Source organism: Poecilia reticulata, linkage group LG10, assembly GCF_000633615.1.
Source record: "Poecilia reticulata strain Guanapo linkage group LG10, Guppy_female_1.0+MT, whole genome shotgun sequence".
NCBI classification, from domain to species: Eukaryota; Metazoa; Chordata; class Actinopteri; order Cyprinodontiformes; family Poeciliidae; genus Poecilia; species Poecilia reticulata.
Genome location: NC_024340.1, coordinates 14,968,466 through 14,994,327, shown reverse-complemented (window position 1 = coordinate 14,994,327; position 25,862 = coordinate 14,968,466). Strand labels below are relative to the sequence as shown.

At 37.0% G+C, this 25,862-nt stretch overlaps 3 protein-coding genes and 1 long non-coding RNA gene across 9 annotated transcripts; 3 read left to right on the top strand and 1 right to left on the bottom strand.

The window, feature by feature from the left end:
• The first annotated feature begins 284 nt into the window (after window positions 1-284).
• On the top strand, window positions 285-6,041 carry arr3b (arrestin 3b, retinal (X-arrestin)). Of its 2 annotated transcripts, none has more exons than XM_008420755.2 (17): window positions 285-373; window positions 729-764; window positions 1,609-1,639; window positions 1,782-1,842; window positions 2,422-2,466; window positions 2,994-3,187; window positions 3,264-3,323; window positions 3,407-3,495; window positions 3,587-3,719; window positions 3,816-3,900; window positions 3,998-4,070; window positions 4,466-4,603; window positions 4,767-4,844; window positions 4,928-4,951; window positions 5,032-5,081; window positions 5,193-5,196; window positions 5,659-6,041. In XM_008420755.2, the coding sequence occupies exons 2-17, from the start codon at window positions 757-759 to the stop codon at window positions 5,690-5,692; spliced, it is 1,107 nt and encodes a 368-aa protein (XP_008418977.1). In that variant the 5' UTR covers window positions 285-373; window positions 729-756; the 3' UTR covers window positions 5,693-6,041. The 2 variants fall into 2 exon arrangements, with proteins under 2 accessions (XP_008418977.1, XP_008418978.1); XM_008420756.2 differs by having other exon boundaries at window positions 287-373; window positions 3,419-3,495.
• LOC103471622 (uncharacterized) lies at window positions 3,453-7,915 on the bottom strand. The gene is made up of 3 exons (XR_534688.2): window positions 6,648-7,915; window positions 6,322-6,371; window positions 3,453-3,530 (listed from the first exon to the last, which is right to left on the bottom strand). It is a non-coding gene; the product is annotated as an uncharacterized LOC103471622 (long non-coding RNA).
• On the top strand, window positions 6,394-15,924 carry rab41 (RAB41, member RAS oncogene family). 5 transcript variants are annotated; one of them, XM_008420753.2, is made up of 8 exons: window positions 6,394-6,572; window positions 7,960-8,018; window positions 8,391-8,444; window positions 8,755-8,860; window positions 9,713-9,824; window positions 10,946-11,039; window positions 13,219-13,285; window positions 14,102-15,924. In XM_008420753.2, exons 1-8 carry the CDS (start codon window positions 6,494-6,496, stop codon window positions 14,164-14,166), a joined length of 636 nt encoding a protein of 211 aa, XP_008418975.1. In that variant the 5' UTR covers window positions 6,394-6,493; the 3' UTR covers window positions 14,167-15,924. The 5 variants fall into 5 exon arrangements, 4 of the variants coding, with proteins under 4 accessions (XP_008418975.1, XP_008418973.1, XP_008418974.1 ...); XR_534686.2 differs by lacking the exons at window positions 8,755-8,860; window positions 14,102-15,924 and adding exons at window positions 9,288-9,393; window positions 11,341-11,434 and having other exon boundaries at window positions 6,395-6,572; window positions 13,219-13,268; XM_008420751.2 differs by lacking the exon at window positions 8,755-8,860 and adding an exon at window positions 9,288-9,393 and having other exon boundaries at window positions 6,395-6,572.
• A 3,997-nt stretch (window positions 15,925-19,921) lies between these two features.
• On the top strand, window positions 19,922-25,725 carry stard14 (START domain containing 14). Its single transcript, XM_008420757.2, has 6 exons — window positions 19,922-20,746; window positions 21,463-21,610; window positions 21,888-21,991; window positions 22,080-22,197; window positions 22,284-22,336; window positions 23,986-25,725. The coding sequence occupies exons 1-6, from the start codon at window positions 20,588-20,590 to the stop codon at window positions 24,190-24,192; spliced, it is 789 nt and encodes a 262-aa protein (XP_008418979.1). The 5' UTR covers window positions 19,922-20,587; the 3' UTR covers window positions 24,193-25,725.
• Window positions 25,726-25,862: the final 137 nt, after the last annotated feature.

Here is a 25,862-nt window from a genome sequence, read left to right as displayed (position 1 = left end):
CTATTAGCATATTTAACAATTTCAGAGTTAATATAAAGCACATATAGTTCAAAACCAAATAATCTAAAAATATTCCTGGACTACTTTTACAGTAGAAAATGACCTCTTTCTCGGCCCCTGAGCCTATTCTCTTCGACTTGCACACACAATGATTATTTTTAACTGTGCAGCAGACTAAAACAGTAGTGTTGTAACGAATTAATCAGATTTGCTCCAAAACAGCCGCTGGGTAAGCTGAAGAGAGGGCTCCAAGGTTGGCGGGGGTCACCGTATAAAAGCAAAGCGCACGGCACTGATTGGCATTCGCTCTCCATCAACTGTGACGGATTAGAGAAGGAAGCGGAGAAGAGTCGCTGGTGGAGCCGAAGACACGGTAAGTCAGCTTCTGCACCTTTCAAGACAAAGACTGAGACACAAAGAAGTCCAAATTTATAGACAGTAGACATTTGATGAGTTAAATTTCATTTTGTGACAAGAGAATACCTGAACATCTTTATAAGACAAGATTATGGCAAGCTGAAGTGATGCTTTCTGGGTTATTTTATAAGACTGAACTGCAAACATTAAAAGGAAAGAGACTCTGCAGTGATATTTTAGAGACAAATGTCGAGATTTTTTTTTACTGAACTCACAAGAAAACCATGAATGTCCTCAAATTCCTGTTGCTCCTTCAATATCTTTTGTCACACATCTTTGCAACCAAACCGCTGTATCTTTATTCTTTGCAGAAAGGATTCTTTGCAGAAAGGTGCAGTCATGTCAAAGTAAGTCAGTTATTTATTAATCTGCTGAAAATTACACAAAAGCTCTGAAATACAGATACTTTAGACTTTATATATAAACACAAAGCATTTGAGAAGAAAGCTTAATATTTATGTGCTTAAGTGACAGAAATTAGGTTTATTTTGAAATAAAAACAAAAAGCCTTAATACTTCTTGTTCTATTTTTAAGCAGAAGTTGAAAGTAGATTATAATCTGTTGCTTTGTTGTTCACTCAAAATCAGAAAAAGCAGCTGATGCAGGGATTAAAGAAACAAGAACCAAGATAACTGGCTTAACTGTAACATACTGACATCTAATTCGCTCTTGTAACACTTTCGTTATTTTACAATTTTGTAATCATTTGTCCGGGATATAGATAAACCCTTATTAAGGTGGATTATGTGGATTTAATCTTGGAAGAGAGATTTACAAGACAAATGGGGGGATTAAACAGGATTACTTCGCAAATACATGAAAGTGGCAAACACAACTTAAGGATTACGTTGTTGTTTACAGCATATGCACAGAGCAAAGAGATATCAAACTTCAGAGATTTGTAATTGTTTTATTTTTTATACCATTTCTCTTATTGACCTCATGTCAGATTTAACGCAATGTCCAGAATAAAGTCAGAATTGAGCATTTAAGATTTATAATGCAACAGTCTACCGACTTATAAAGTCACAGATAAAACATGCTTTTGTGTAAAAATAGTAAAAAACGCTTTCATTTAAATTGCTACAACAATTAAGTTGATTAATAGCTGTAAATAATAGTGAGGTGAAATGATTGATGTTTGCAGTAAAGTTTGATTCATTGTTTTTTCCTTTTGTTTTTCCTTTCAGAGTGTATAAGAAGACCTGCGGGCACGGAACCGTGAGTCGTTTTAAAAATAACGAGGCCACCTTTGGGCTAATAATGCCATTGTTTTTATCTCATTTTCCAGCTTCCACAGTTAAAATTTCCAATATTTAGGAATATTGGCAGAGGACTGACTGTTTTTATTTGTTTCTGCTAGATTGCCTTGTACTTGGGGAAGAGAGACTTTGTGGACCACGTGGATCGTGTCGACGTAGTTGGTGTGTTTTGTGGTTAATGCAACATACTCTCTGCAGTTAAACTCAGAATTATTCATATGCCTGGGAAAATTAGATATAAAATTATTCTCAATCTGTCAAGAAGTTTGTTTCTGCTAGCAAATGAGACTTAAAAGATAATAAAACAAAGTAAAAGTTGCGTCAGTTTTGAAAATTGCAGCATGAAGGCATGATGCTACGCCTTCATGATGCAAGGCATTGCATGATCAATGGATTGATTGGAAGAATGTTAGCATAACAGCAATCTTGCTATTATCATTTCTGACCGTCTTTTTGCATGTCTCAACTGGTATTTTGATTATTTACCCTTTAGGGTTGGGAAGCCTCACTGCCATCACCCTCATCTTTTGCTCCTTTCTCAGGTTTTCATGGACTCGAACTGAGCCAATCACAGACTTTAATTTTACCTCCATTCAGAAGAGAAATGTTTGTAAAATTAAAGATTATTTTACACCTAAATCTGCCAGGAGTGTGAATAATTTTGGGTTTATATACATCGACATATTCCTTTCAGATGAAATGAAAATAATTTGTTAAATAATTAATCATTTCTTTTTGCAGATGGGATCGTTAAGGTGGACCCTTCTGGTTTAAATGGAAGAAAAGGTAATCTTATAAAAAAGAAAAGAAAAGTGATGTTTAAATATGATACACCAAGATATGCATTTTATTAAACAAGAACAATTGAGTAATAAATCTAAAATTGTGTCTACATTTTACAAATGACATTTAAATGTAAATTAAGCTCTAATTTTGTTTCTGTATGTGTGTAATATATATATATATAAATAAGAATGTCTTTAGAATAAGTACAAGTTGCCTTACTTAGTAATTTCGTCACATATAATATACACTTCTGGAAAAATTCAAGAGACCACTTAAAATGATCAGTTTCTCCGATTATACTTTTATAGGTATATGTTTGAGTAAAATGAAAATTGTTCTTTTATTTTATTAACTACTGACAACATGTCTCTGAAATTCCAAACAAAAATTCTGCATTTATTTGCAGAAAATGAGAAATGGTCAAAATAATGAAAACGTTGCAGTTGCTTTCAGACCTCAAATAATGCCAATAAGGTTATAATCAATGCATTTAATGAAGATGGACTGGTCCTCATTTTCCGCTGCAGTGTTTGTCTACCTCGCCTGCGCCTTCCGCTATGGAAGTGACGACCTGGATGTTATCGGACTCTCCTTCAGGAGAGACATCTGGATGAAGAAGGTCCAGGTGTATCCGGCTGCCGATGGAAACCCGACTAAGACACCAATGCAGGAATCCCTCCTGAAAAAAGTTGGAGAGCAAGGATGTCCTTTCTCTTTCCAGGTAGCAAATTTCACTTTACAGAATTTAGTATTTTTTCATTACTGTCAACGTTCATAATCTGATGTGCGTTTTTCAGATGCCAACAGATCTCCCATGCTCAGTCTCTTTACATCCAGGGCCGAATGATAATGGCAAGGTACCATAGCCACTCTTCTTTTGCAATATTTTTATGTATTTTTTGCCCATGCAAAGCTTGTACTTACGATTTAAACCGACTAGTTTCTGTCGCAGGCCTGTGGAGTGGATTTTGAGGTCAAAGCATACATTGCCAAAGAAGCCAGCAATCCAGACGAAGTCATTGACAAAAAGTGGGTTTTCTGTCTGGTGATTCTATTATTTCATCCTGCAATGCAACAGAACATATGCACACATGCATTAATGCACCTTCGCTTCCCTCAGGGATACCTGCCGCTTGATGATTCGTAAAATACAGTTCGCACCGACGAACAAAGCCGGACCGAAGGTCGAGCTCTCCAAACAGTTTATGATGAGCGACAAACCAATTCACATGGAGGCCTCTCTGGAAAAAGAGGTACACTTACATTTTTATGCTAAGATGTTTAGCATTCTGGAAACTGAATGCTTTGAGTGAGTAACTCCAAAAAAAAACACTATTGTTGTGCTTAAGATTTACTACCATGGAGACCCGATCACTGTCATTCTGAAAGTCAACAACGAAACCTCAAAGACTATCAAAAAAATCAAAGTGTCAGGTAAGAAACACCACAAAGCTGATACTTTTAACTGGTGCAGGATGAAGAAATGTTTTAAAATAAGTAAATAAATGACAGTAGAAATGTTTGTCTTTAGTGGATCAGCTAACAAGTGTTGTCCTCTACTCATCTGACACCTACACCAAGGAGGTCTGCTGCGAGGAGTTTACGTGAGGTTTTACCCATGCATGTTCACAGACATATGGAAGTAACGCATAAAAATATAAGCAAATTAAATACTATTGTTCAGCTCAATGTCTTTATATAGTGCAGATTACCTACAGTGTTGGCTAGGATACTTTATAAGACGAGCAGAAATCTGTTAAAATGCAATATAATCCAGCAATATAGACATTTTTTAATTCTTAAACAATCAAATTCAGTTTACAATGGTAATTGGAAAGATGTATCTGTCTAGGATAGCCAAGCTAATTACACTCACTTCTATGTTATTTGCTATATCTGACATGCTGTCATAGACAAAATAATTTGCATTTTTCACGTTAAAGTTACCAAAAAGGTTACATTTGCATCGCAACTGATTTATTTCCTCTTTATCATACAGAGAGAATATAGCTGCAAACTCTACATTTGAGAAGTCTTATCAAGTTACCCCCCTGCTGTCCAACAACAAGGAAAAACGAGGGCTTGCCGTCGATGGGAAGCTGAAAGACGAGGACACCAACCTTGCATCCACAACGCTGTAAGACAAATCTACTTTCTCACTGAACCAAGGAGCTTAGTGTGTGTCCAGGACAGGTTTTCATCCTCTTAATGAGTGGCACTGATGCAGATATACACTGTGTCATCCACTTAACACAAATCCTCAAGCTCTAAAAAGGTAAACTATTCCTGTCTCCTGGCAGGAGCCAAGGGGAGAAGGAGATGCAGGGAATCATCATCCACTACAAAGTCAAAGTTACTGTATCGACGTCTGGAGGAGGGTAAGGCGTCTCTGAACAGAAAATGTTAAACCACAACCGTTTCCTTGTTGCTCACTCTCCTTCATTGTGTCTCTTTTAAAAAGTTTGCTCGGCGGCCTGACGGGAAGGTAAATAGTTTCCCTCATTTTCTGTCTTCTAATATTTCACATTTCAGTATTTTCCTAACAACAAAGCTTTTCCATTTCAGTGATGTTGTCGTGGAGCTTCCTTTAACTCTGATGTCCCCAAAACCTGCTGGTTAGTGAATATTTTACATCAACTAGCAAATCAAATGTTTAGCGATAACTAACATGACCAATCTCCACTTTTTGTCCCATTTACTGCATGTCGTTGTGGTTCATCGAGCAGAAATGTAAGTACAAAAACTCTTTTTTCTCGTGTAAAAGTAGAATTAGGGGCATGTTCCTGCTTGCTTTTCTCATGTGTGACTGAGTGTTTTATGGACCACAGCTAATTAGATTAAAAGTGTATTTAGCCCAGGTGAGCTCAGTTCAAGTTAGGTGTTCTTCATTCAAGAGTCATGATCATTTCAATACACCAAAATATGAAAAAAAAGCATCTATGGTGCAATTACATGTTTGAAATCAAATTTGCATACTTAAAAAAGTGTTTGTTTGAAAAATGATTTTACTTGAATATATGCTAAACATCAAAGCTTTGCAACCACTTTAACTAAATGCATTAAATAAATTATAATAATAATAATGGAAAAGAAGCATCATGCATTTTATTGTGAAAATACCAAAAGTCTTTTTTTTTGTAAATATTTTTGTACATATGCTCCATATGATGTTGGTATCCACTTTATTTACAGAACGGATATCGCAGTTGATGCCGTGGAAGCATAAAAAAAGGAAAATCAACAGGGAAAACCAAGGAACTCTTCACCGATGAAGAACACAAATAGCACTGTTTCACACAAGCAAAGCAATGTTCCTATTTTCCATGTACATATAATTTTTTACTGTTAATTACACTCACTGCTCAATTATGGAAAAGTATGTGTAACTTTTTTCTGAGTGTCAATATATTTAACTGGAAAATTGTTAATTGTCCCTTAGTATAGAGTCTGCAGACTCTATAAAAGAAAAATGCAGACCTTAATTTGTTATTAATGTGGATTTTTGTGTCATTAGAGCAACGAATAAACTTGCAGCTGAGATAAATGTCTTCTGTTTACAAATAAACAAGTACACTAAAAAAAAACCTGTTCCATTTTATTGTATTCTGGTGTTATTTGATTTAAATTGTATTTAAAGAAAACTCTTAATTTATGGAAATTAAAAATGAAAATAATTTGGTTGCATACTTAGTATAATTATGCATTTGGAAAACCGAGTATTTCTACATATATCAAAATCTCTCTTTATGTGAGATCCACGACTGACTAAATAACTAACTAAAGCAGATAATTAACATTTTAAGCTAAGTTAACATTTAACAGATGTTAATAATATACATATATTCTGAATATTACCATATTGCTGTTTCTGCCCAGTTGCCGCTTGGTGGCGCTGTTTCACTGTTCTGCGTTTAAGAAAACAAAAGCTTCGGTTAGTGCAGGATAAAGATTCTCGGTTTGGTCCCCAGTCTAGACATCACATCACTAGCCGACTCTGCTACTTTAGCTGTATATTTTTTTTAACAAAATGTCAACCACGACCGGTGGCGGAGAGTTTGGCAACCCTCTGCGGAAATTTAAGTTGGTCTTTCTGGGTGAACAGAGCGGTAAGCGAGGCTCTTTAAATAACTGTTAATGTCAGATTTAAGGAAATGTGGAAAGAAGTGTCAAGATTAGCTTACCAGCTAGCTTCGCGTTAGCTTGTCACTCGCTGACAAGATAAAGTTGCACATCAGCATCACAAACTAACAGTGATATATTATTTTAAATAAGTAGGTGAAGGCGTTTTTAAAATGTTCGCGAGTAGAAATGATGAGAAAGATGATAAACTTTTGTTTTTTCGACATTGGTGATGTCATTGAGTAGCTAAGTTCTCCTGCTAAGCTAGCCAAACACCTTACAGTTGGACAAAATAACAAACTATAATGGAAACAGCTTTGATGTGTCGATTAACTCAAAAGTAATTGCCATGTTGTCTAACTAAATCAAACATGTAGTTAATTCCTAATGTACTATCCCACCAGTTTAATGGTAGCTAACACAGCACTGTAAGAAGCAGTTTGTTAGCCAACTGTGCTAGAAACGTTATTTAATAATGGCGTCTTTACTGCCCGCGTCAGACTTTTGAGAGTTTTACAGTTATTTGAGGAATATTTCATGTTTCTAATAGTGTCTCTGTAAGTCAGCAAGATAAATGTTTTGTATATTTATTAGCTACATTAGCACATAGCTAATAATTAGCTGGCAGCATTTGCCAGAGCCACGTCGCCCAGTGTGTGCTAACTAGTCGGCCTCTTCCTCGCCGGTTATCCTTGGTCCTTTGGGGCAGACACTCTCAACCGCAATATTAATATTTGAAATATTTTTGATTGCTTTATCTTTAGAGTGGCGTATTGCGGACCATTTATCCCAAGTTTAGCCATTTAAATTTTCCAAATTTTGTGGCTCCACCCTTATTGCCAGCTCAGCGTGTGGGTTCAGCAGTTCACTCCCCATCGCTGCTGAATTTACTCCCCAAATGCTGTCACCGATATTGCTAGATCTCGCGAGAGAAACGATCAACCAGCTCTATGAAAACAAGCCCAAAAAAAGCCCGATACATTGTGTAAAAACAGAGGCCGCTTGTAAGCAGCATCAATGCATGCATTTATAGTGGCATTGCACATAAGCTGCAACAAAATTATGCAAAACACTGGGGTCTGGTGTGAGTGTGTTTGGGGTGTGCCGAGTTAACTCTTGGCAAGAACAAACCAGCAATCGTGTTTTGCTTTATTGTTGGAAACTGGGAGAGAATCACTGGGTTTCAGTCAGAAAGAAAACCAAGCCCAAATTAGCAGCTTCACGTTCAAAAAGGTCCTGTCTTCTTTAAAAACGACGGCACAAGAAATATATGTCTGGTCTCTATTTTAACAGCATGATTTGGGTTTTGTTGTTTTACCTGAATTTTTCAACTGTCACTAAATTGTGTGTGAAATTGTGTGTTTATCTGTACAGTTGGGAAGACCTCACTCATCACCAGGTTTATGTATGACAGTTTCGACAACACTTACCAGGTAAATTAAAAACTACGCATGGTTTGAATGTTTTTACTGATTATCTGACTTGCTGTGGAAAAAATGGTAATCCAAGGCTATGTTCACACAGCAGGCAAATTAAATCCAAATACAAAAAATCTGATTTGAAAATTAAAATGAAGTAGGGCTGTTGTAAAAGAATATTTTAGTATCGATTACTCTTACAATTGGTTGAGTAGAAGGGAAGAGAGAGAAAGAAAGTATTTGCATTGTAGAAAACCAGTCCTCATGCTGACACATTTTAATAAAATATAACACTTTCTTTTTTATCTGCAGTGTTGGATGAGAAATATGTTAATTTCCTAAGCATGTTAATAGATTGTGCTAATTTACACCATTCTTCTCTTACAGGCAACAATTGGTATTGACTTTTTGTCAAAAACCATGTACCTAGAAGATCGCACGGTAAGCCCTGTGTTTTCTGCTCTCATCACTCCCACTGGTAGAGTTCTTTAGCTCCAAGAAAAAAGCATGCATCTGCTCTCTGTTCAGTAGCCACCATTTATTTCCATTTCATCATTTCACATTTTGGTGTTGCACTGTCCTAGATTTTTGTTATTCATTTTGATTTGTGAAAAAAAAATAAAAAATTGTGATCACATTTTTTAGTTCCCATCGTTACGTTTCAAAACATTTTTGTTTCCTTTCCATCCCCTGGCTTGCTCATGAAATTCACCCACACATGGTGCCGCGTTTGTATCACGGCTGGCCACAGATTCGGCTGCAGCTCTGGGATACAGCCGGACAAGAACGTTTCCGCAGCCTCATCCCCAGTTACATCCGCGACTCAGCGGCTGCTGTGGTGGTTTATGACATAGCCAGTAGGTATCATGGCCTTGCCTCTTTCATTGTCCTTCGCTTATGACGTGGAAGGGCAAAAAATCCCAGCATTTGGAGTAATAAATAATTTTCAAGACTGTTTGCATCAGCTGTGATTCTAAAGCAAAGCCTCTGACAGCTGTTTTAAATCTGGCTGATAGAATAAGTGTCTTATCAGCGTCGCTTCACGGGCTCGGATAAAGAACAATCCAGCCGGGTTTTCTTTCACATGTCCTGTATGCATAACAGTCGTCATCTCTGAGCTTTCTGCACTTAAACGATTCCTCGCCGCCGCTTCATAAAAATTTTCTCCGCCGCTTCACTAGCAGACCTTTGATGTCTGTCCCGTTCTCCACCTTGTTGTTCTTTCCTGGGCTTTCTTTATTCTTTACTCTTATTGTCCTCTTCTCCCGACGTTCCAATCCTCAGGTCCGGCTCCAGCTTTGGGACACTGCTGGACAGGAGCGCTTTCGTAGCCTAATTCCCAGCTACATCCGTGACTCTACCATTGCTGTGGTTGTTTATGACATCACCAGTGAGTCAGGGCTGTGCTTATAACTTTCCTGTTGGGGCCGAGAGCTATTGGACGGAAGCTGTTTTGTGTCTTATCTATTCTAATTTCTGCAATATTTTCAGAACTTTTCTCTCTGTATGTTTATATTTCATCTCTAAAATATTTCTGCTCATTAACACGACTTCCAGCTTTCATAAAATCGATCTGGCTTTTGTCCTGAAGTGAAACAACAACAACAACCAATGCTTATGTTTAAATAGGTGTAGAAGAACACACTTTGTGACTTTTGGATTTGCAGGAGCTAATGTGAACAGTAACTTTGTTTTGTTTTTATTTGCAGATCTTAATTCTTTCCAGCAAACCTCCAAATGGATTGATGATGTGAGGACAGAGAGGGGAAGTGATGTAATTATTATGCTTGTTGGAAACAAAACAGACTTGGCAGATAAAAGGTACACAGTCATGACAACATTAGTATTTTATTAGCTCCATGTCATATTTGCATCAGGTAATTTTGTCGAAGCAAAATCTTGAATTACACAACTCTGAGTCAGAGATTTTTGGATTTTAAAGAATTTTTACAAAATGTGGGGGTTTTTCTCACTAATTCACTCTGTAGGCTCGCTATCTTATTTGACATGCATTACATTGTTATACAGCTTCTGATTATTTAATTTAATTTACAGTCAACTCTATGACAGAGTGTTTGGACCAGGCTAAGATTCTTCTTTTTTCTTTTGTTATGAGAATAAAGTTGTAATTTTACCAGAACACAGTTGAAATATTAAGAGAATAAAGAATTTAATAGAAATACTTAATTTTTTAACACATCAGAATTAAATTATCAGCAGCAGGATTTTGAAACGATCATGGATTTACTGAGTTGGTCATGTTGATCTTGACAACTTTATCATTTGTTTTCTCATTAAAACAACTTTTTCTGGTAAAATTGCGTCTTTATTCTGCTAATATTATGCCAATATGCTCATAATTAAACATAAATGCTTGTAGCCTGGCCTTAGTATTTCATCATACAACTCACACAAGAGATGATTGAAATAAAAAAACACTTTTTTTAAGTATTTTCAGTCATTTGCTATTTCTATTTTAGAAAATAACTATTCAACTATTCAAAGTATTGTAGATTTTGTTTTTAAGCCATATTGCCCAGCCCTACTGTGTGTGTTGTATTGATATAATATTTAAGTTTCACTCATTAAACTGAAATGTAATTTATTTAGAGCCAGTTGTTTAGCAGTAAATGACGTTTGCCAAAGCCTGGGATCCCTGCGTTCTTCCCTTCAGTTTGTCTTCACCCAGTTGTTCTATTTTTTTTTATTACTGGTTCAAGTATTTTTTATTTTGTATATTTTGAGCATATTTCTGTTCTCCCCCTTTGTTTTTATACTTTTTTTCACTGCCATACTTATGATTTCCATGTCTGTTATGTTTTGTTTTGATCCTTGTCATTTTGATTTTGCTTTTTTCTTTCGTTTCCATGCATGTTTATCCCTCAACACTCCTCTCCACCATATTTTTGCTCCCCGCTTTTTCCTCCCTGGGACCATGGCAGGCAAGTTTCTGTTGAGGCGGCAGAGAGGAAAGCGCGTGAGCTCAATGTGATGTACATAGAGACCAGTGCCAAGGCGGGCTATAACGTCAAACAGGTTGGTGTTCAGCAGCTGCAGGTGCAACCCTGAAACGGTTCTGAACGGATCGTAACGTGTCGTAGGGCAGGGAGACCCGCCTGTGATTTCCAGGATGTAAAGCCCTCCATGTTTTCCTTTAATTGTTTGACTTCAATTTTCAGCTTCACCTCTTTTTGTCTGTCCCAGTTGTGAACTAATCCCTTATGTTGAGCTCTTCTTGTTTCCTCATTTCTTCTCCTTTTGGTTCTTCCTCTTTGCGATGTTTCTTTCCATATCTTTCTTTTCGTCCATCTCCCCACCTCTGCTTCTGCCGGAGCAGACAGATCACCACGGAGGAGGGCGAGCAGAGAGCTAAGGAACTGAATGTCATGTTCATTGAAACCAGCGCAAAGACTGGCTACAATGTCAAACAGGTAGCATATCTGTTTCTTCAGGCTAGTTCTGCTCTCACAGTCAACATGTAACTCCTCCCATCACCGTTTCCTCTGACGCCACAGCTTGGCTCGTGCTTGTCTTGTCGTGCAAAGCTTGTGATCTTGTATCTGTTTCCTTTCCACTTCAGCATATTTTGCTGTTAGAGGTTCTACTATCATTTTCTCTGGTGCACTGATGCATTGGTATTTTGGCTGGTTTGACTTTCCAGAAAGAAGGAATCGCTCTAAATACAGCTAGAGCCAAATGTCAACTAAACAAATAAACAAAACTTGACCTTAAATCAGACTGTTTTAGGTTACTGAAGTTTACCAAAATTATTTCATTTTACTAACTGCTAAAATGAGACAGTTTCTATTTTCTAATTCAAACATTTCTATGCAGTTCCATAGAACTGAGTGAAACATGTTGGGTATTTTTCCAGAAGCCTCTCTCAATAGTTTGCTGGAGTTTTGGCCCATTCCTCCTGACTGAACTGGTGTAGCTCAGTCAGGTTTCCAGACTCTCACAACTCTTCATCTCTTTCTGAAGTGACTGCGATCAGGACTTTGTGACGAACTCCACACAACACAGACCAAGCTTCCCCTCTCCTCCTTTAAATGTAGCAATAGCCATTAAGGCCAGACAATATATTTTTTACTTGATACCCAAAAAAAGCATCCAAAAATAAAGTTTTTGTCTTTTAGCACAGTTGGAAACTGTAATCTGGTTATTTTTTATATTGCTTATGGAGTAATGGCTTCTATTTTATGAGTGTATAATTATTTTAAGAGACCAACGTGGAAACTTCAGGCATCTGGGGGTCGACTGTTCTCTTCCTGATATGTTGGCTGGTTTAATTTCCTGTTCAAGTCACACAACTTAAATGTTGTGAATTAAATGGACATATACAAACCTGTGACATAATCACCTTGGTTTTACCAGGTAAATTAATTTAAAGTATTATATACTATAAAACCTTTTAGTTTTAAAGAAAGTAAGGAAAGATTTCTCTTACTACTGTAGCATTTGCCAAGCAGAAACGTATATATTTTTAATTCAAATGGTCCTAAAACGGTCAACGGTCTGATTTAATGTCGGAAAGGGAGAAAGAAGATGATGTTTTTTTGGGGGTTTTTATATGTAAATATGAGATTCCAGCTGCATTTCTGTAAAGTTGAAAACTTTTTTTTATGTTTTGGGGGATTTGTAGCAAAGAAACTAAAAGAAACTGTTCTTAAATAAATAATGCCATGTTGTTGTTATCAAAATAAATTATGAACAGTGTAATTATAAAAAGTTTGTGGTAAAACTGTAACATTAGTAACTGTACTTTTGGTAAATATGCTGTTTGACACATTTAGGAGATCTCTGCATGTGATTTTTATTTTTTTTAAGGTAAATTGCTCTGAATTTCTGGTGTGAAACTATCTTCTAATGTTCTGCTTTCATCCTTCTAGTTTGGTTTGCATGTTCATTTTAATATGATGGCTAAAAGATTTTCATTTAATAGCAGATTCTCTAAAAAAATTTAGGAAAGTTGTGTGAAATTCCCCTAAAATATTTTTCTGAGTCTACAGAAGAATGATAGTATTGTTACCATTTGTATAAAATCACCAGAAACATCATCATATTAAAACTCGCTGAGCAACCTGAATTTATTGAATTTTGAAAGATGAGTAGCAAATTGGATTTCCATTTAATTTTTAAGCTTCGACAGTGTCGGCAGTAGTTGGTTCTAAATGTGATTTATGTGTTTGGTTATTTAATTGACTTTGTTTTGCAGCTGTTCCGACGTGTCGCTGCTGCGTTGCCCGGGATGGACAGCACACCAGAGAAAAGCAAAGAGGACAGTATCCTTTTCATGATACTTTCCACAAAACAATCATCATAACATGCACAACATATTTTACAGAAAACGTGGCGATAAGCAACCTTTTTGTGAAAACATGTTTCCTTCCCCTTAATTAATCCGGGAGTAATTTACTGCAGCAGTTTTAGGCTGATATTTCAAATTCAGGTTCAAAGATACTTTGTTAATGTTGTAACTCATTAATTTAGATTCTTCAGAGCTGAAGAATATAGTTACTCTTTTAGTTGTAATTCAGTTTGGATATGGATAGTCATCATCTTGTCTAAATTTAAGAAGTAGTTTTTGAAAAAATAAGTTTTGATGGTGGCTACCACTTGGTGGGTACAGCCCAGCATTATATAATATTAAAATGAATTGATTTGTATAGCGTTTTTTAGGACACTCAAAGAAACTTTACAGTAAATTCAGTCATTCCCATTCACACATATTTATTTATTAATATTTTGTTGCTGAGTTTGGCCCAAATGCTTCATTTTATGGCTTTAAATCAAGTAATCTGCAAACATTTTAAGAAATAACCATAAAAAACATTACTTTGAAACGTTTTCATGAGAAGCTCCTTTTTTTCCACAGATTATCTTTAAAAAGGGGACTCTTATTTTGAAGAGTATTGAGAAACTTCACTCAAAGTGGCTTTTTAAAAAATTAGGTAAGATAAGGACACAAGCAAAATTACCCAATATGCAACGGTCCAACCAGATGGGTGGCGTTTAAAACCCAGAGGTTGGGTCAGATGATGTGATAAAGTGTGCTCTTGAGAATCTGAGTCATGGTTGCTTAACTCAGCTTCTCCCAGTGATCGACATCAAATTGGAGAAACAGCCAGAGATGACTGTGACCGAGAGCAGCTGCTCCTGCTAGTACACCTCGCCCCACCCAGCCTGTTTCCTCCCCACCAACAGCTTGTCTCTCAGTGGCCACTCTCCACCCATGGCACCCTGCCACTGGGACGGAGGACCTATCTTTTTATTTTTTTTATGGTTTGGTTTTTGTTTTCCTCCTCTTCTCAACTCAGTGACTTTTCAGAGTAACCGTGTGGATGTGCATTACTGTAATGAATCTGATTATCTTGGGGAATATAGTTCAGAAACAAATGTTTAAAAACGACAAATAAGTTAAACCTGTTCAGATTTTCATCCAGTTGCATGGCATTATATAGGACTGCAGACTGACATAGCTAACTGCTCTTGACTTTATGCACAGTCCAGGATGTTAGTGCTGTTTCTCTCGTTGTTGTAAAGTTGCTTTGGAATATGTAAATGACTGCGAGGTTTAATTCTCAGCCCCTTTTTATTATTTTTATTTAAGGAAGAAACGTTTTATCTCTCGGACAGATCATTTTTTCATATTTCCTGTCACATTTTGAGGAAGTACAAACATAACTGTACATCATTTCAAGCCATGATCTATCTGACTAAACTTAGGCTTTCACATTAAAGACAAGTGGAGCAGTTTTCTCTCTCTCTCTCTCTTTCTCTCTCTCTCTCTCTCTGTCAAAGCTGCCAAATTCACCAGTTGTGACCAAATCAGTCAAAATTTAAAAGGACGAGTTAAAAAGTAATGAGGGAGTTTCATGAAAGGGAAATATTTGGTTACTAACCCTAAGCTGTGCGTTAAAACTCTATCAGCTTTCAGTGTTGTTAAATTTGCTGCCCGCATACTAACGTTACACATCTGAGGAAGCTACTGGTGGAGAGTCTGGTCGCTCTGTGAGGTAGCTGCCACGTCACCGATAGTTCGTGTTGTGCTGATCACACTATTGTAAGAACATGCAGCATGCTCACCATGCAGGATTTCTATGGATAAGAACACAGATGCCTTGCTTGTTTGTTCACCATGTTGTGCACTGAATCAAGCCACAATATTGTAAATTATCAGAGGAGCCTGTTGACTGGTTCATGGCTTCACTAGTTGTTTTTGTAGAGTTGTTAGGTAGATAGACGTCCTCAGATACGGCTTACTAACACCCTCGCTGTAAAAAAATAAAAATAAACGGTGCACAGAAGTTAGTTGCAGCATCCTTTATTGTGTTGCTATTGCCTGCGTGGGACCGTTTTGGTTTTATGCATTTATTTATTTTGTAACTTGGACTTACAGATGACCTTCTTGAGCTTGACCAAAAGTACAGACGCTGCCACGCATGTTGGAGGTTTGCTTTATTTATTGTGTCTCCGCTAGAGCTCCGCGTAAAGGTGGCATTTATAAGTCGGCACCGCTTCAACACACACACACACACACACACACACACACACACACACACGGTCTATTAATAAAATTAACTAGCCAGAGCACAACAAAGGACACTGGTCATTTGATGTTGCTTGTTTGGGATTGTGGGCGTTTTGAAACGGACTCGAAGGTTTTAGGTATTTATTTACTTCACGAACAAACAGTTTATCTTGAGCAGCTCTTCTATTACTTCTCACTGACTAAATACTCAGCTTTGTGCTATTCTGAATTGTGTCTGTCTATTTGAAATATGATGTCTACTCGTGTTTAGCAATGTTTGTGTGAATAATGTACTATTACTTATCTTATGTATAAAAAGGAGAGTTACTGAAACACAAGTGTAGGCCTATCACATGGAATAAAATAAAGATATTTCACCAAAATGTAAAATTTGTCATGTCCTTGTTGGTAAAAAAAAAAAAAAAAAGTGCTGTCATAACCAGCAAACTATGACATGCTTTATCAATTCCTGGTTCCTGTTTCCAATAATAAATTGTGGCACCTGAATTGAATGTGAAAAACCTGTCCTGTGTGGGTGTGTGACTGAAACTACTCACTGAGTCAATGGTATGAAGTTTTACAACAGAGGGGAGTGGCTATGAACACCAGCTTTCCTCCTTCTGAATGAATTTCAACTTGTAGAATCAATCCACCAACATTGGAACCAGTGGATAGTCATTCAATTTAACCTCATTTTTTATACTTTAAATTCAATTGAGGACTCATCTCAATTCAAATCAGGATTTTTTTTTTACTCTTATACCCTAAAATAAAACTGTACCGCCAACTGGCTTAAAAAGTGACCTAATTACGACCCACTTTCACTACGAACTACACAAGGAGTGTCAAAATAATTTCCATTTCTGGTAGGGCTGCAATAATCAATAGTGACTAATCAATCATCAACTCATTTAGTTAATCTTTTATTAACTGGAGCATACAGACGCTTAAGACGAGGCATTTTTGCAGAGGGAATGACAGAGCCACAAAAAAATATTAATTTTCCAAGTTTGGTTTTGTTTATTGGGACAATAATTATGAGATTATAGCCAGCTTGTTAATTTCCATCTCTGGTCCCAATTGGCAGGTTGATTTGTATGTAAATATGTTCACTCGAGTGGTATAGTTTTAGCTTCACCTGGTTCAAATCCTGTGAAAAACAATATCCTATCAAGTACTTTTGGTTGTCCAAATATTAACTGGTTGATTTAAAAAAAAAATCACCAGAGTAGCCCTTCACTGTTTTAATGTTAAGTCAAGCACATGCTGACTTAACATTGATAAAATGTTAAGTCAAAAATGTTAATTATTTTAAGCTGCAGTTGCATCCTTTGCTACAAATGATCAAGCATTCACTAAAGAAAAGCTGTTATTGCATTTTTAGCATTAAAATGTGAATTTTATTTAAAAATGAATTATATGCATATTTTAATATAGCTCTAATATTGTATAAATATTGTATCATCATCATACTTAAATATCATCATCAGTGTAAGTGAATGTTTTTGGCAATAAATTCATGTTTTTTTGGTGCCTGAAAACTGAACCTTTTCAAAACCTCCATGATGTAACATCACAAATCAGCAGGCACTGCCTCTCACCTAGCAGGCCCAGTGAAGCCCAACCCGTTACCTAGCAACCCAAGCTGAGTTTTGCCTGTCACCTAGAAACGGGAGCTGAGTTCCAGCACTGGTGAACTGGTTTTACTGTTGTATGTACTTTCCCAATGGCTGCTGGAAAAGACAAAGTGTTTTGATGTTAACTTATTCAGAACCACTTTCTGCGTTCTTGTTGGTTGAGGAGGATGCTCTACTAATGCTTTTCACAGATGTAAATTGTACAACCGTGCATCTTTTTGCAGCCATTTTCACATGCGAGTGTAAACGCTGAGTTGGTCGGCGTGGCCAGCAGCAGACTTAAAGTGACAAGTTCATTCTGAAATGAGCTCAAAACAGCCAGAACTGAGCAAACTAAAATATCTCATTATCTAATGTAATGGACATGTTTTGTACTGCCTGTAGACCTATTCTGACCTGTTCAAGGAAGCACAAAAGGTCACCTAAGGTGCAACAGAGGTTTTCCTCAGATGACTGGAAAATCAAGGATTCTTATGTGTAATACAACAGTATGCTTCAAAATGACTGAGTCACCATTCCAGACCTCATTTCCACAGCCGTGTGTGGATAAAACGCAGCTCCTTGACATTCTGACTTCTTCAACAAACATTTGTGAAAGAATGGGTTGCTCTAGGAGCTTTGTGAAAGCGTGGGACTGTGACGATGTGCAGTACAGCTGAAAGCAAGACTATTAGTCATGAACTCCACTAATCTGGCCTTTATAGAGGAGAGGTAAGAAGGTAGCATGTTTGCAGTTTGCACATGGAAGAAAAAGCTCAGAATCCACCATGTTTCATTTCCATGATGAAAAACGGTTTAGTTTAGTTTAGATCCACGTTTAGCTGCAGTAATGCGCCGCCTGTTGTTATAGTTAGGGTCTTATCAACACATCGTATGGATTACATCACTAAAACAGCTTTTACAAATGAAATAAATATAAAACAAGACATGGAAGAAAACATGGCAGAATACATGTAGCTTTAGGCTAAGTACATAATTGATTGTAGTGCAGTGAGTAGTTTAATCTACGAAAAGCCGTCCTAAAATATGCATTTTTCTAAAAGCAATGACAAACAAAGGTGGCAGAATCAAGTTGGAGATGCTTTTATTTACTTTCATAAGCTGATGGAAACCTCCTTAAGCTGGTGTGTGTACCTGTATCAAAAGAAAAAAAAGGGTCAATTGTCTTGTGAGCTAGCAGTAAGCTGACGCATATAAAAGGCTCAGGACACCAGTGTCTTCAGAGGCTGCCAACGACTGGAGCGGTTATTCACCGTCTATTAGAATAACCCTTAAGCAGCCAGAGAAAACTTGTTCAGATTAGTAATTTGGGAGTTTTTCTGATTCATTGTACAACAGAATTACAGAGGAATTACCTTACTTTATTTACAATTCCAGCCCAGTTTACACAATAAAAACAGATTTTATGGGGATGTTGATTATAAGTCAATAAAATACAAAAAACAAACCAAACATATGTTTGTAACCATTATATCCAACAGCAGTTACGTTCTACAGAATAAACTCCTTCATTTTTGCTTATTTTGATTAAAATGTCACTGAATATGTTGATTCAGTCAGCCAATATTTTCATTTCATGTGCTGACATGTTTATAGACGTCCATTTGAAACTGGGATAACTTGTGGTTAAAAAGTTCCTGTGTAGAAGAAATCAAGTTGCTGAACTTTTTTTACCCAGAGGAAGATTTTGCTTCAGGGTAAATGGCAGATATTGGCAGGCGTTGATGAGGAAAATGTTTTCATAACATGTCGTTAGAATGAATTAAATAAATGCATTACCATTTACAGTATATGAAATTGCATTGCAATGTCAACATGTGTAATATTGCAATCAGAAAATAATGTTTAGGTGCAAAGCACCATATTTCATGTGTCATGCATCAATGCTTGTTATAAACTTGGCCAGTTGGACTGACTCTGTCCTCACTGACAACAGCCAGAATGTGTTGTGGGGACTTTTTGTTTAATGGTGAACAAAGAAATGAGTCAGACAAATGTGGGTCAGTTGTAATAAATATCATTATTTCATCTGTAGTGGTTCAGTTATTTATCTTCCTGAAATCATGCAGTTTTACTATTTACGTAACATTTTCTTGTTGCTTTTAAATAGATAACAGATGGAAGAAAAAATAAAGATGATTGATTATACTACTGTAGTTATGAAAGTATTTGTATTAATCAAATATCTTGTATTGATTGCTTTAACTTGTAGGTTTGAAGTATTTAAACAATGTTTTATCCTGACTTGGAAATAATAAGTATGCTCCTATCCTAGTGAAGGAGTGTACAATCTTTGACTCTTAATAACCTTTGACTCTTAACTTTGACGAAAACGATAAAGAACCAACTAATATTTTTTTTAAATATAGATAAAATAATACTTAGTAGTTTTTCATGGAGTAACTGCATTGAATTTCCACAATAGAATGTCACTACAAGTACCAGTAAATTTCAGATCTATTTTTCTCATCACTTGGTTGGAAATTACCTGTTTTTTTATTTATTTGCCATAAATATGTAGAGGAAAATGTATAGTTTGTCATTTTTCTTTATTCCAAAATCCTAAAAATAGACTGTGTTTTTTAAACAATGACAACAAATTACTACAGTAGATATTTATCATAAAAAATTAAGTCGGCTCTAAACAAGTTTTCTTTTGTTTTTTTATTTATTTGTGTTATAAATAAGTCTTTATAATACAACCGTAGTGTTATTAGAGTTTACAACTTTAATTATGTTTTATTTGATTAGTGAAAATGTAATTCAAAAACACTTCCTTTGATTTCCACCTTCTGTTCGCTTCCATAACAGAAGCGAACTTAACAAATGTGTCTGTGTAATAAAACAACACCACTAACTTAAAATTGTGTTTGAACCGAGCACATTTTAAGTAAGTATTAAAATTAGGAGTAAAATGTTCTGGTTAATTCCAACAGTTTGTTTTTTCAGTGTACGCCTACTTTTGTAAAAAGTCGTGATGTGGCTACGTCAACCCTGAGTAATCTTCACACACCCACTCCGTTAAGCCTCCCGCAATCTCGACACAATTAAAGAATCTAGCTGCCAATTCTAAGTCTCTTTATGTCTTTTAGTATTAGTTTCCACCTGGAGAAAATATGTTTTATTGTTTAAATAATGGCGGCTGTTAGCGCGTAGACCTGTGTTTTAGGGCGGGGCCTGGCCCTTTTTTCTCCGTTTACGCACACCTGGATTCCGGAAGCGCTCTCACGTCAGAGGGAGAGGCTGTCATTGTTCAGAGGAATGGCTCAGGAATTAACCCGGGAATCCTGCCCGACTTGATCGGTGGGTATAAATGCATCAACGCAGAGACAGGTAGCCGCAGAACAACCTTTACCGTCTGGCGAAGGATCTCTAACTGGACTGAAGTGACCTGAGATTTATTTTATAATCAAAACATGAGTATTTTACCCAACGAGGAGGCATTTGAGGACTTCAAGAGGCAATGTTTGGCCTCCGAGAACTGGCTGAAAAAGTATGACGATAGTGGAAAGCAGGTTTGGATCGAAGTTCTTCCAGACAAGGGGATCAACTCACCAAAAGTCCATAAAATCAAGGTAAGTTACTTTAAATGCTAATGATAATTCTGTTTTGCTCCTTTGTAAGCCAGAGTGTTGGCTAATGTACCTCACTCAGCGTTTCTCAAATCGGCAAACTTTTGAGATCCTCTTCAGAAATGAAGTAAATAATGAACATGGTCTAGTGTCCAGGAGCTCTACTGAAACTTTTGTAGGAATTTTCAGAAACTTTCCTAAAATGCATCTGTGATTATCAAGAAACTCACCTGGCGTTTCTATGGAGCTTATTACTACTTTTTAGCATCCTAAATTACAGGTAAGTAATTTAGGATGATGGCTGTGATGGCTGCAAAGAAATTATAGGCATGTAGCTAAATGTGAGTTCAGTTTAAGTTCAGGTAAGTTCCAGGAAAGCTGCCTGCTGTTTATATGAATGGTACAGATAAGTTCCAACAATTCATCTTGATAAAGAACAAGCAAGTTTTTTGAGGACGTCATGCAAGTTCCACGAAAGCATCTTCAACCTGCTGCACGTAACCTCTAAAGTTTCATTAAAGTACAAGCTGTGATATGCAATCCAAAAGATAAGAGAACAGACACATTTATGGCACAAAATGATGTCTTTACAAGAATATTGATTTATTAGTAATGTTTGTACACCTGTCCATTACTCTGTTTCTTTGTGAGGTAGAAGATGAAAAGCTTAGAAAGATGTGTCGTCGTATATATTTTAATAAACGCTGTTCCTGTTTCAGTGCAGAATGAACATCGAAGATGTGCCGGCTGCCACCATGTACGACGTCATTCATGACGGTCAGTACCGTAAGGAATGGGACGCCAACATGATGGAGAGTTATGACATCGCCAAGCTCTCTGACAATGCGGATGTGGGCTACTACTCATGTGAGTACTCCTTTCTGTTAATCTAAAGTGAAGGTTTTGCTTTACAGTTTTGTAATTGCTTTATTTTCTTAGTAAAAGCCACTTCTTATAACCTTCTGTGTGAGACATAGTCACTGCTTTTAATCTTTCCACAAACCTGTTGCTCCTGTTCAGATTTTCCCATGAAGACTGAGTGGCGTCTTGTTTCACTAGCCTATTTATTGTCACAACACGTGGATCCATGGCCGTGAAACTAATGGAAAATGTTATGTTTTTACTTTTTCGCCTCCATATGCAGGGCGCTGTCCAAAGCCGATAAAGAACAGAGACGTTGTGACTCTGCGTTCATGGCAGGTGAAGGGGGACGAGTACATTGTCATGAACTTCTCTGTCAAACACCCGGTATGTGTCTTCCTCCAAACGACTTAATCTAATGTACACACATCTGTTTTTCTCACTATTTCTGCAACTGTCCGTGTCTTGCTTGCAGGACTTCGCGGTAAAAAACAAATTTGTAAGAGCAGTGTCAATCCTGACTGGTTATTACGTCAAAGCTACAGGACCAAACAGCTGTATTTTCATTTACCTTTCACAAGCTGACCCAAAAGGTAAGAAAACACCCAGCCAGATCCTGAACATCCTTACCTAACATTTTCGGAGATATTTGTATCTCATTTATGTGTTTTTCTGTAAGGTTCTCTTCCAAAATGGGTGGTGAACAAAGCGTCCCAAGTCCTCGCTCCTCGGGTAAGTTCTGCCACAAATTTAAACGGATCAAGACCTCACTAGCTCAAGTCGTCTCAAAACGTGTGTCGGCGTTTCTACAGATGTGGGTGTGTGTCCCTTAAGAGAACATAAAATGTACACATGTGACAGGCCTGAGTTCAGGTTTCATGTGTCTTTAACAATGGTAACCATAGAAACACAACTGAAGGGCCTTGTCTAGGTAAAACTCGCTGCTGACAAAGGAGAATCTCAGCTCATGGTGTTACCTGGTCGCCCAGCAGAACCCGTTCCCCAGGTTTCAGATCTTGCCTCAATTGAAACTATTTAGAGACACGTTTACAAGTTTTTGCAGCTGCTTATGCCCTGTAGCGAAACAGAAGTGCAGAGCTACAAGCGTCTCCTTTCCGAGGACGGTAGACGTTATACTTTGAATGGGAGCTGATACAAAATCTAGGCTGTTTGGCACAATAAAATCATAAAATAAGCAAACAATGCGTTTTGTGAGCTTGGGTGCTTGGGTGTCAGAGCTAGCATGAAAAATACTGAAGTAAAACCAAAAACCTGTCAACTTCAGCCTAGTTGTGATACTAGCAGAGACAAAACAAAGAAAATCAGGAGGAAGGTAAATCAAACAACATTTATGCACTTCAATACTCAATTCATTGGGAGTGTTAATCATTTTCTACCCAAGTTTTGGGTGTAAAAACAATATATTTTCTAATGATTGTATCAAAAACTTCCTTACTAGCCAACAAAGCCAATTGCTGGTCATTCTGTCCCAGTTTTGGCCAAAGAAACTGGACATTTGGTACCAACCATAAGTCATACTTCTGCTCACAGCTAGTCCTTGTCCTCTTTACATTTCTTTCTTATTTTAAACTTTTGGTCTACCAAAAAAAGTTGGGTATGTAAACATAATGACCTTGCATCAGTTCTTGCTTGTAATGTGGATATTCTGAACTTAATTTGAAAACTGATTCGGGTTCTTTAATCTAATCACATCCTGTATAAGTAAGCTGTGCTGTAAGGAGATTTGGTTTACTGCTGCAGCTCAGTTGTTTTGGTTTGATCAGAGGTCATAGTTTTGTATCTTTCATAAGATTAACATGATCTGATAAATGGGGATCAGATCATTGTTTATGGGATCACATCCATTAAACGATGAAAATAAGTTCCAAAATAAAACTATATGCAATAAGTTTTTGGATCGTGTGTCTTTTTAGTTGGCCAGTGAAATATTTGGTAAAGTTTATGTGAGGTAAATGTTTTGTGTGGAATCGGAGAGAAAGCCTTCAAGTCTAATTGTTTTTAATGGGGATTTCTTTGATTAAAAAGAGACAGTGTTACAAAGCAGCCAAATGTATACATACTGACTGCTTTATGAGTTTTATTTTTGCCTATTTAAACCTATATTTAAACCATATTCTAACAGGTTTAAAACCAGTTAGAATATGTGTACTTGTTTTTTTTTTCCCTTTATGTTTCCACTTGGTGAAAGAGTGAGTTTCTCACAATCTTTCACGTTTGACTAATCCACCTTCAATACAATCTGTCGCAGTGATTTATGTAAACCTTTTTACCTTTAGCATTGTTTGCCGAGAGTGGAGGTGTGGCAGAAATCTTTTCCGTCATAAAGCAGCCGTTCTGATCGGCCTCTCTTATCTTTCCAGGTGTTGAATAGCGTGCACCAGGCGGGAAAGAACTACCCGGCATGGAAAAAGAAGAACTCTCCCGACGTGAAGGCCTGGCTCAACCCGAAGCAGAGCAAGCTCTCCTACATGGACCCTGCCTTGCTGTCCATACAGAGAGCGGACTCTCTCGAAAACGTGGATGAAAGCTCCAAACTGGACGGTCAGGACGCTGAAGACAGCAGCTAAAAGTCGCACAAGTGAAAAAGGAAAGGTGGCCGATAAGAGAGAGTGGGGGTGACCTGTATAGTGTTTTTTTAAGAGAGACTTTACGACTCCCAGCTTTCTGCAACGTCACCTAAAATCCTTCAGTCTTATATCAGTGTGCCTTACAGAAGTATGAAGTGTTTACAAATGTCTTAATGCAGAAAAGAGCTCAGATCAAGGTACCATTCACCTCTTTGAATCTAAGCTTGTGTATAGGAACAGAGGTGGTGGATATTTTTAAAGAAGCACAACAGAACGGGTCTTTGGCCAGGATATTTATTTTCTACATATGGAAAAAAAACACAAAGCTTAATGTAAAAGGAAATGGAGTACGACTGTTAGATATTGGCATATTTTTGGTGTCTGTTTACTAAAATTTAGACCATGCTCAGTCTTAATTCCTAAAATGCAACTTTCTGTTAGAACCTCAGAGACTTCCTTTATTTTCTAAACTCATGCATATGTCCAGTGAAAATGACACAACGCAGGTTTTATGTTAGCATGTTGACAGAGATTTGGCCGTTTTTCAGGAAAATACTATGTACTAGTTAATTATTGACCGGCTAGATTTGTCCCCTTCAATGTGTAATGAAGAAGTTGTGCAATCAAATGAAGTAACATATGCCAAAGACATTCCCTCAAAGAGAAACATTTTATGTAAATAGCAATGTTGGTTAACCATTTGAGTTTGGTTGAAACCATGTGAAATATTTGGTAACGTTTATTTATTACACTAAACTGATGAAGCCTGTTTGGCTGAAGGTGTTTTTTTTTATGTTCTCAGAATATTTCAGGTTGACTTTTTAAAATAAAGCTAACAAAGCCCGACATACCACAGTGATCCCTACTGACTGGATTCCTCGTACGAGGTCGGTTTCTCTACAGGCAGAGTGGAACAAGTTCTGCGACTCGTTCTGGAACAAACCAGTTCGTTCTCAGGTCTGGTACCAGTTCTTCCAGTGCACAGAAAAGCTTTCAGCTTGGGTCATTCAGCTTTTATGTGCCACGTTGCGTTTACGAAAAACGTCAAATCATCATGAGTCGAGTTTAAATGATCAACCTAAAATTACAGCCTTTTAATAAACGTTTGTGCAAATGCTTGGCAAACTTTTGTATAATGTACAGAATCTTTCTTGGTACAATTTGGCAAACATTGTTTTTATCCTTTTCTACTGATTTTAACAAGTACTGGTATCAATCCAATTAATCTACAAAGAGATCTAAAATTATTCCACAAACTATGTGATGAATTAAATCAATCCTGCACTTTGCTGACGGTTTGGCACATAAAGCATGCAATGCTGAATAACAACTAAGAACTTTCTCAACATCTTTGCAGCCTTATTGTTGCAACACATAACACAATTTGTCAAAAATGCATTTCTGAACCTGTAAGTATCACTTAATTTCTGTGGCCGCACTGCACAAGACTCCACTGCTGAAGAAAAAGTATGTAGAAGTATGCTTCAAGGGACAAAGGTGAAAATTTGGACGAGCTAAAAAAAAAAAAAAAAATACTAGGAATGTGCAGTTTGATCAGATAAGATCACAGTTCAACTCTTCTTTGGAGGTCAATGCACACCTTGTTTGGAGAATTTTACTTTACATCGTCCCACAGAGGAAATGAGGGTTATTACTAAGTACTAAATAAG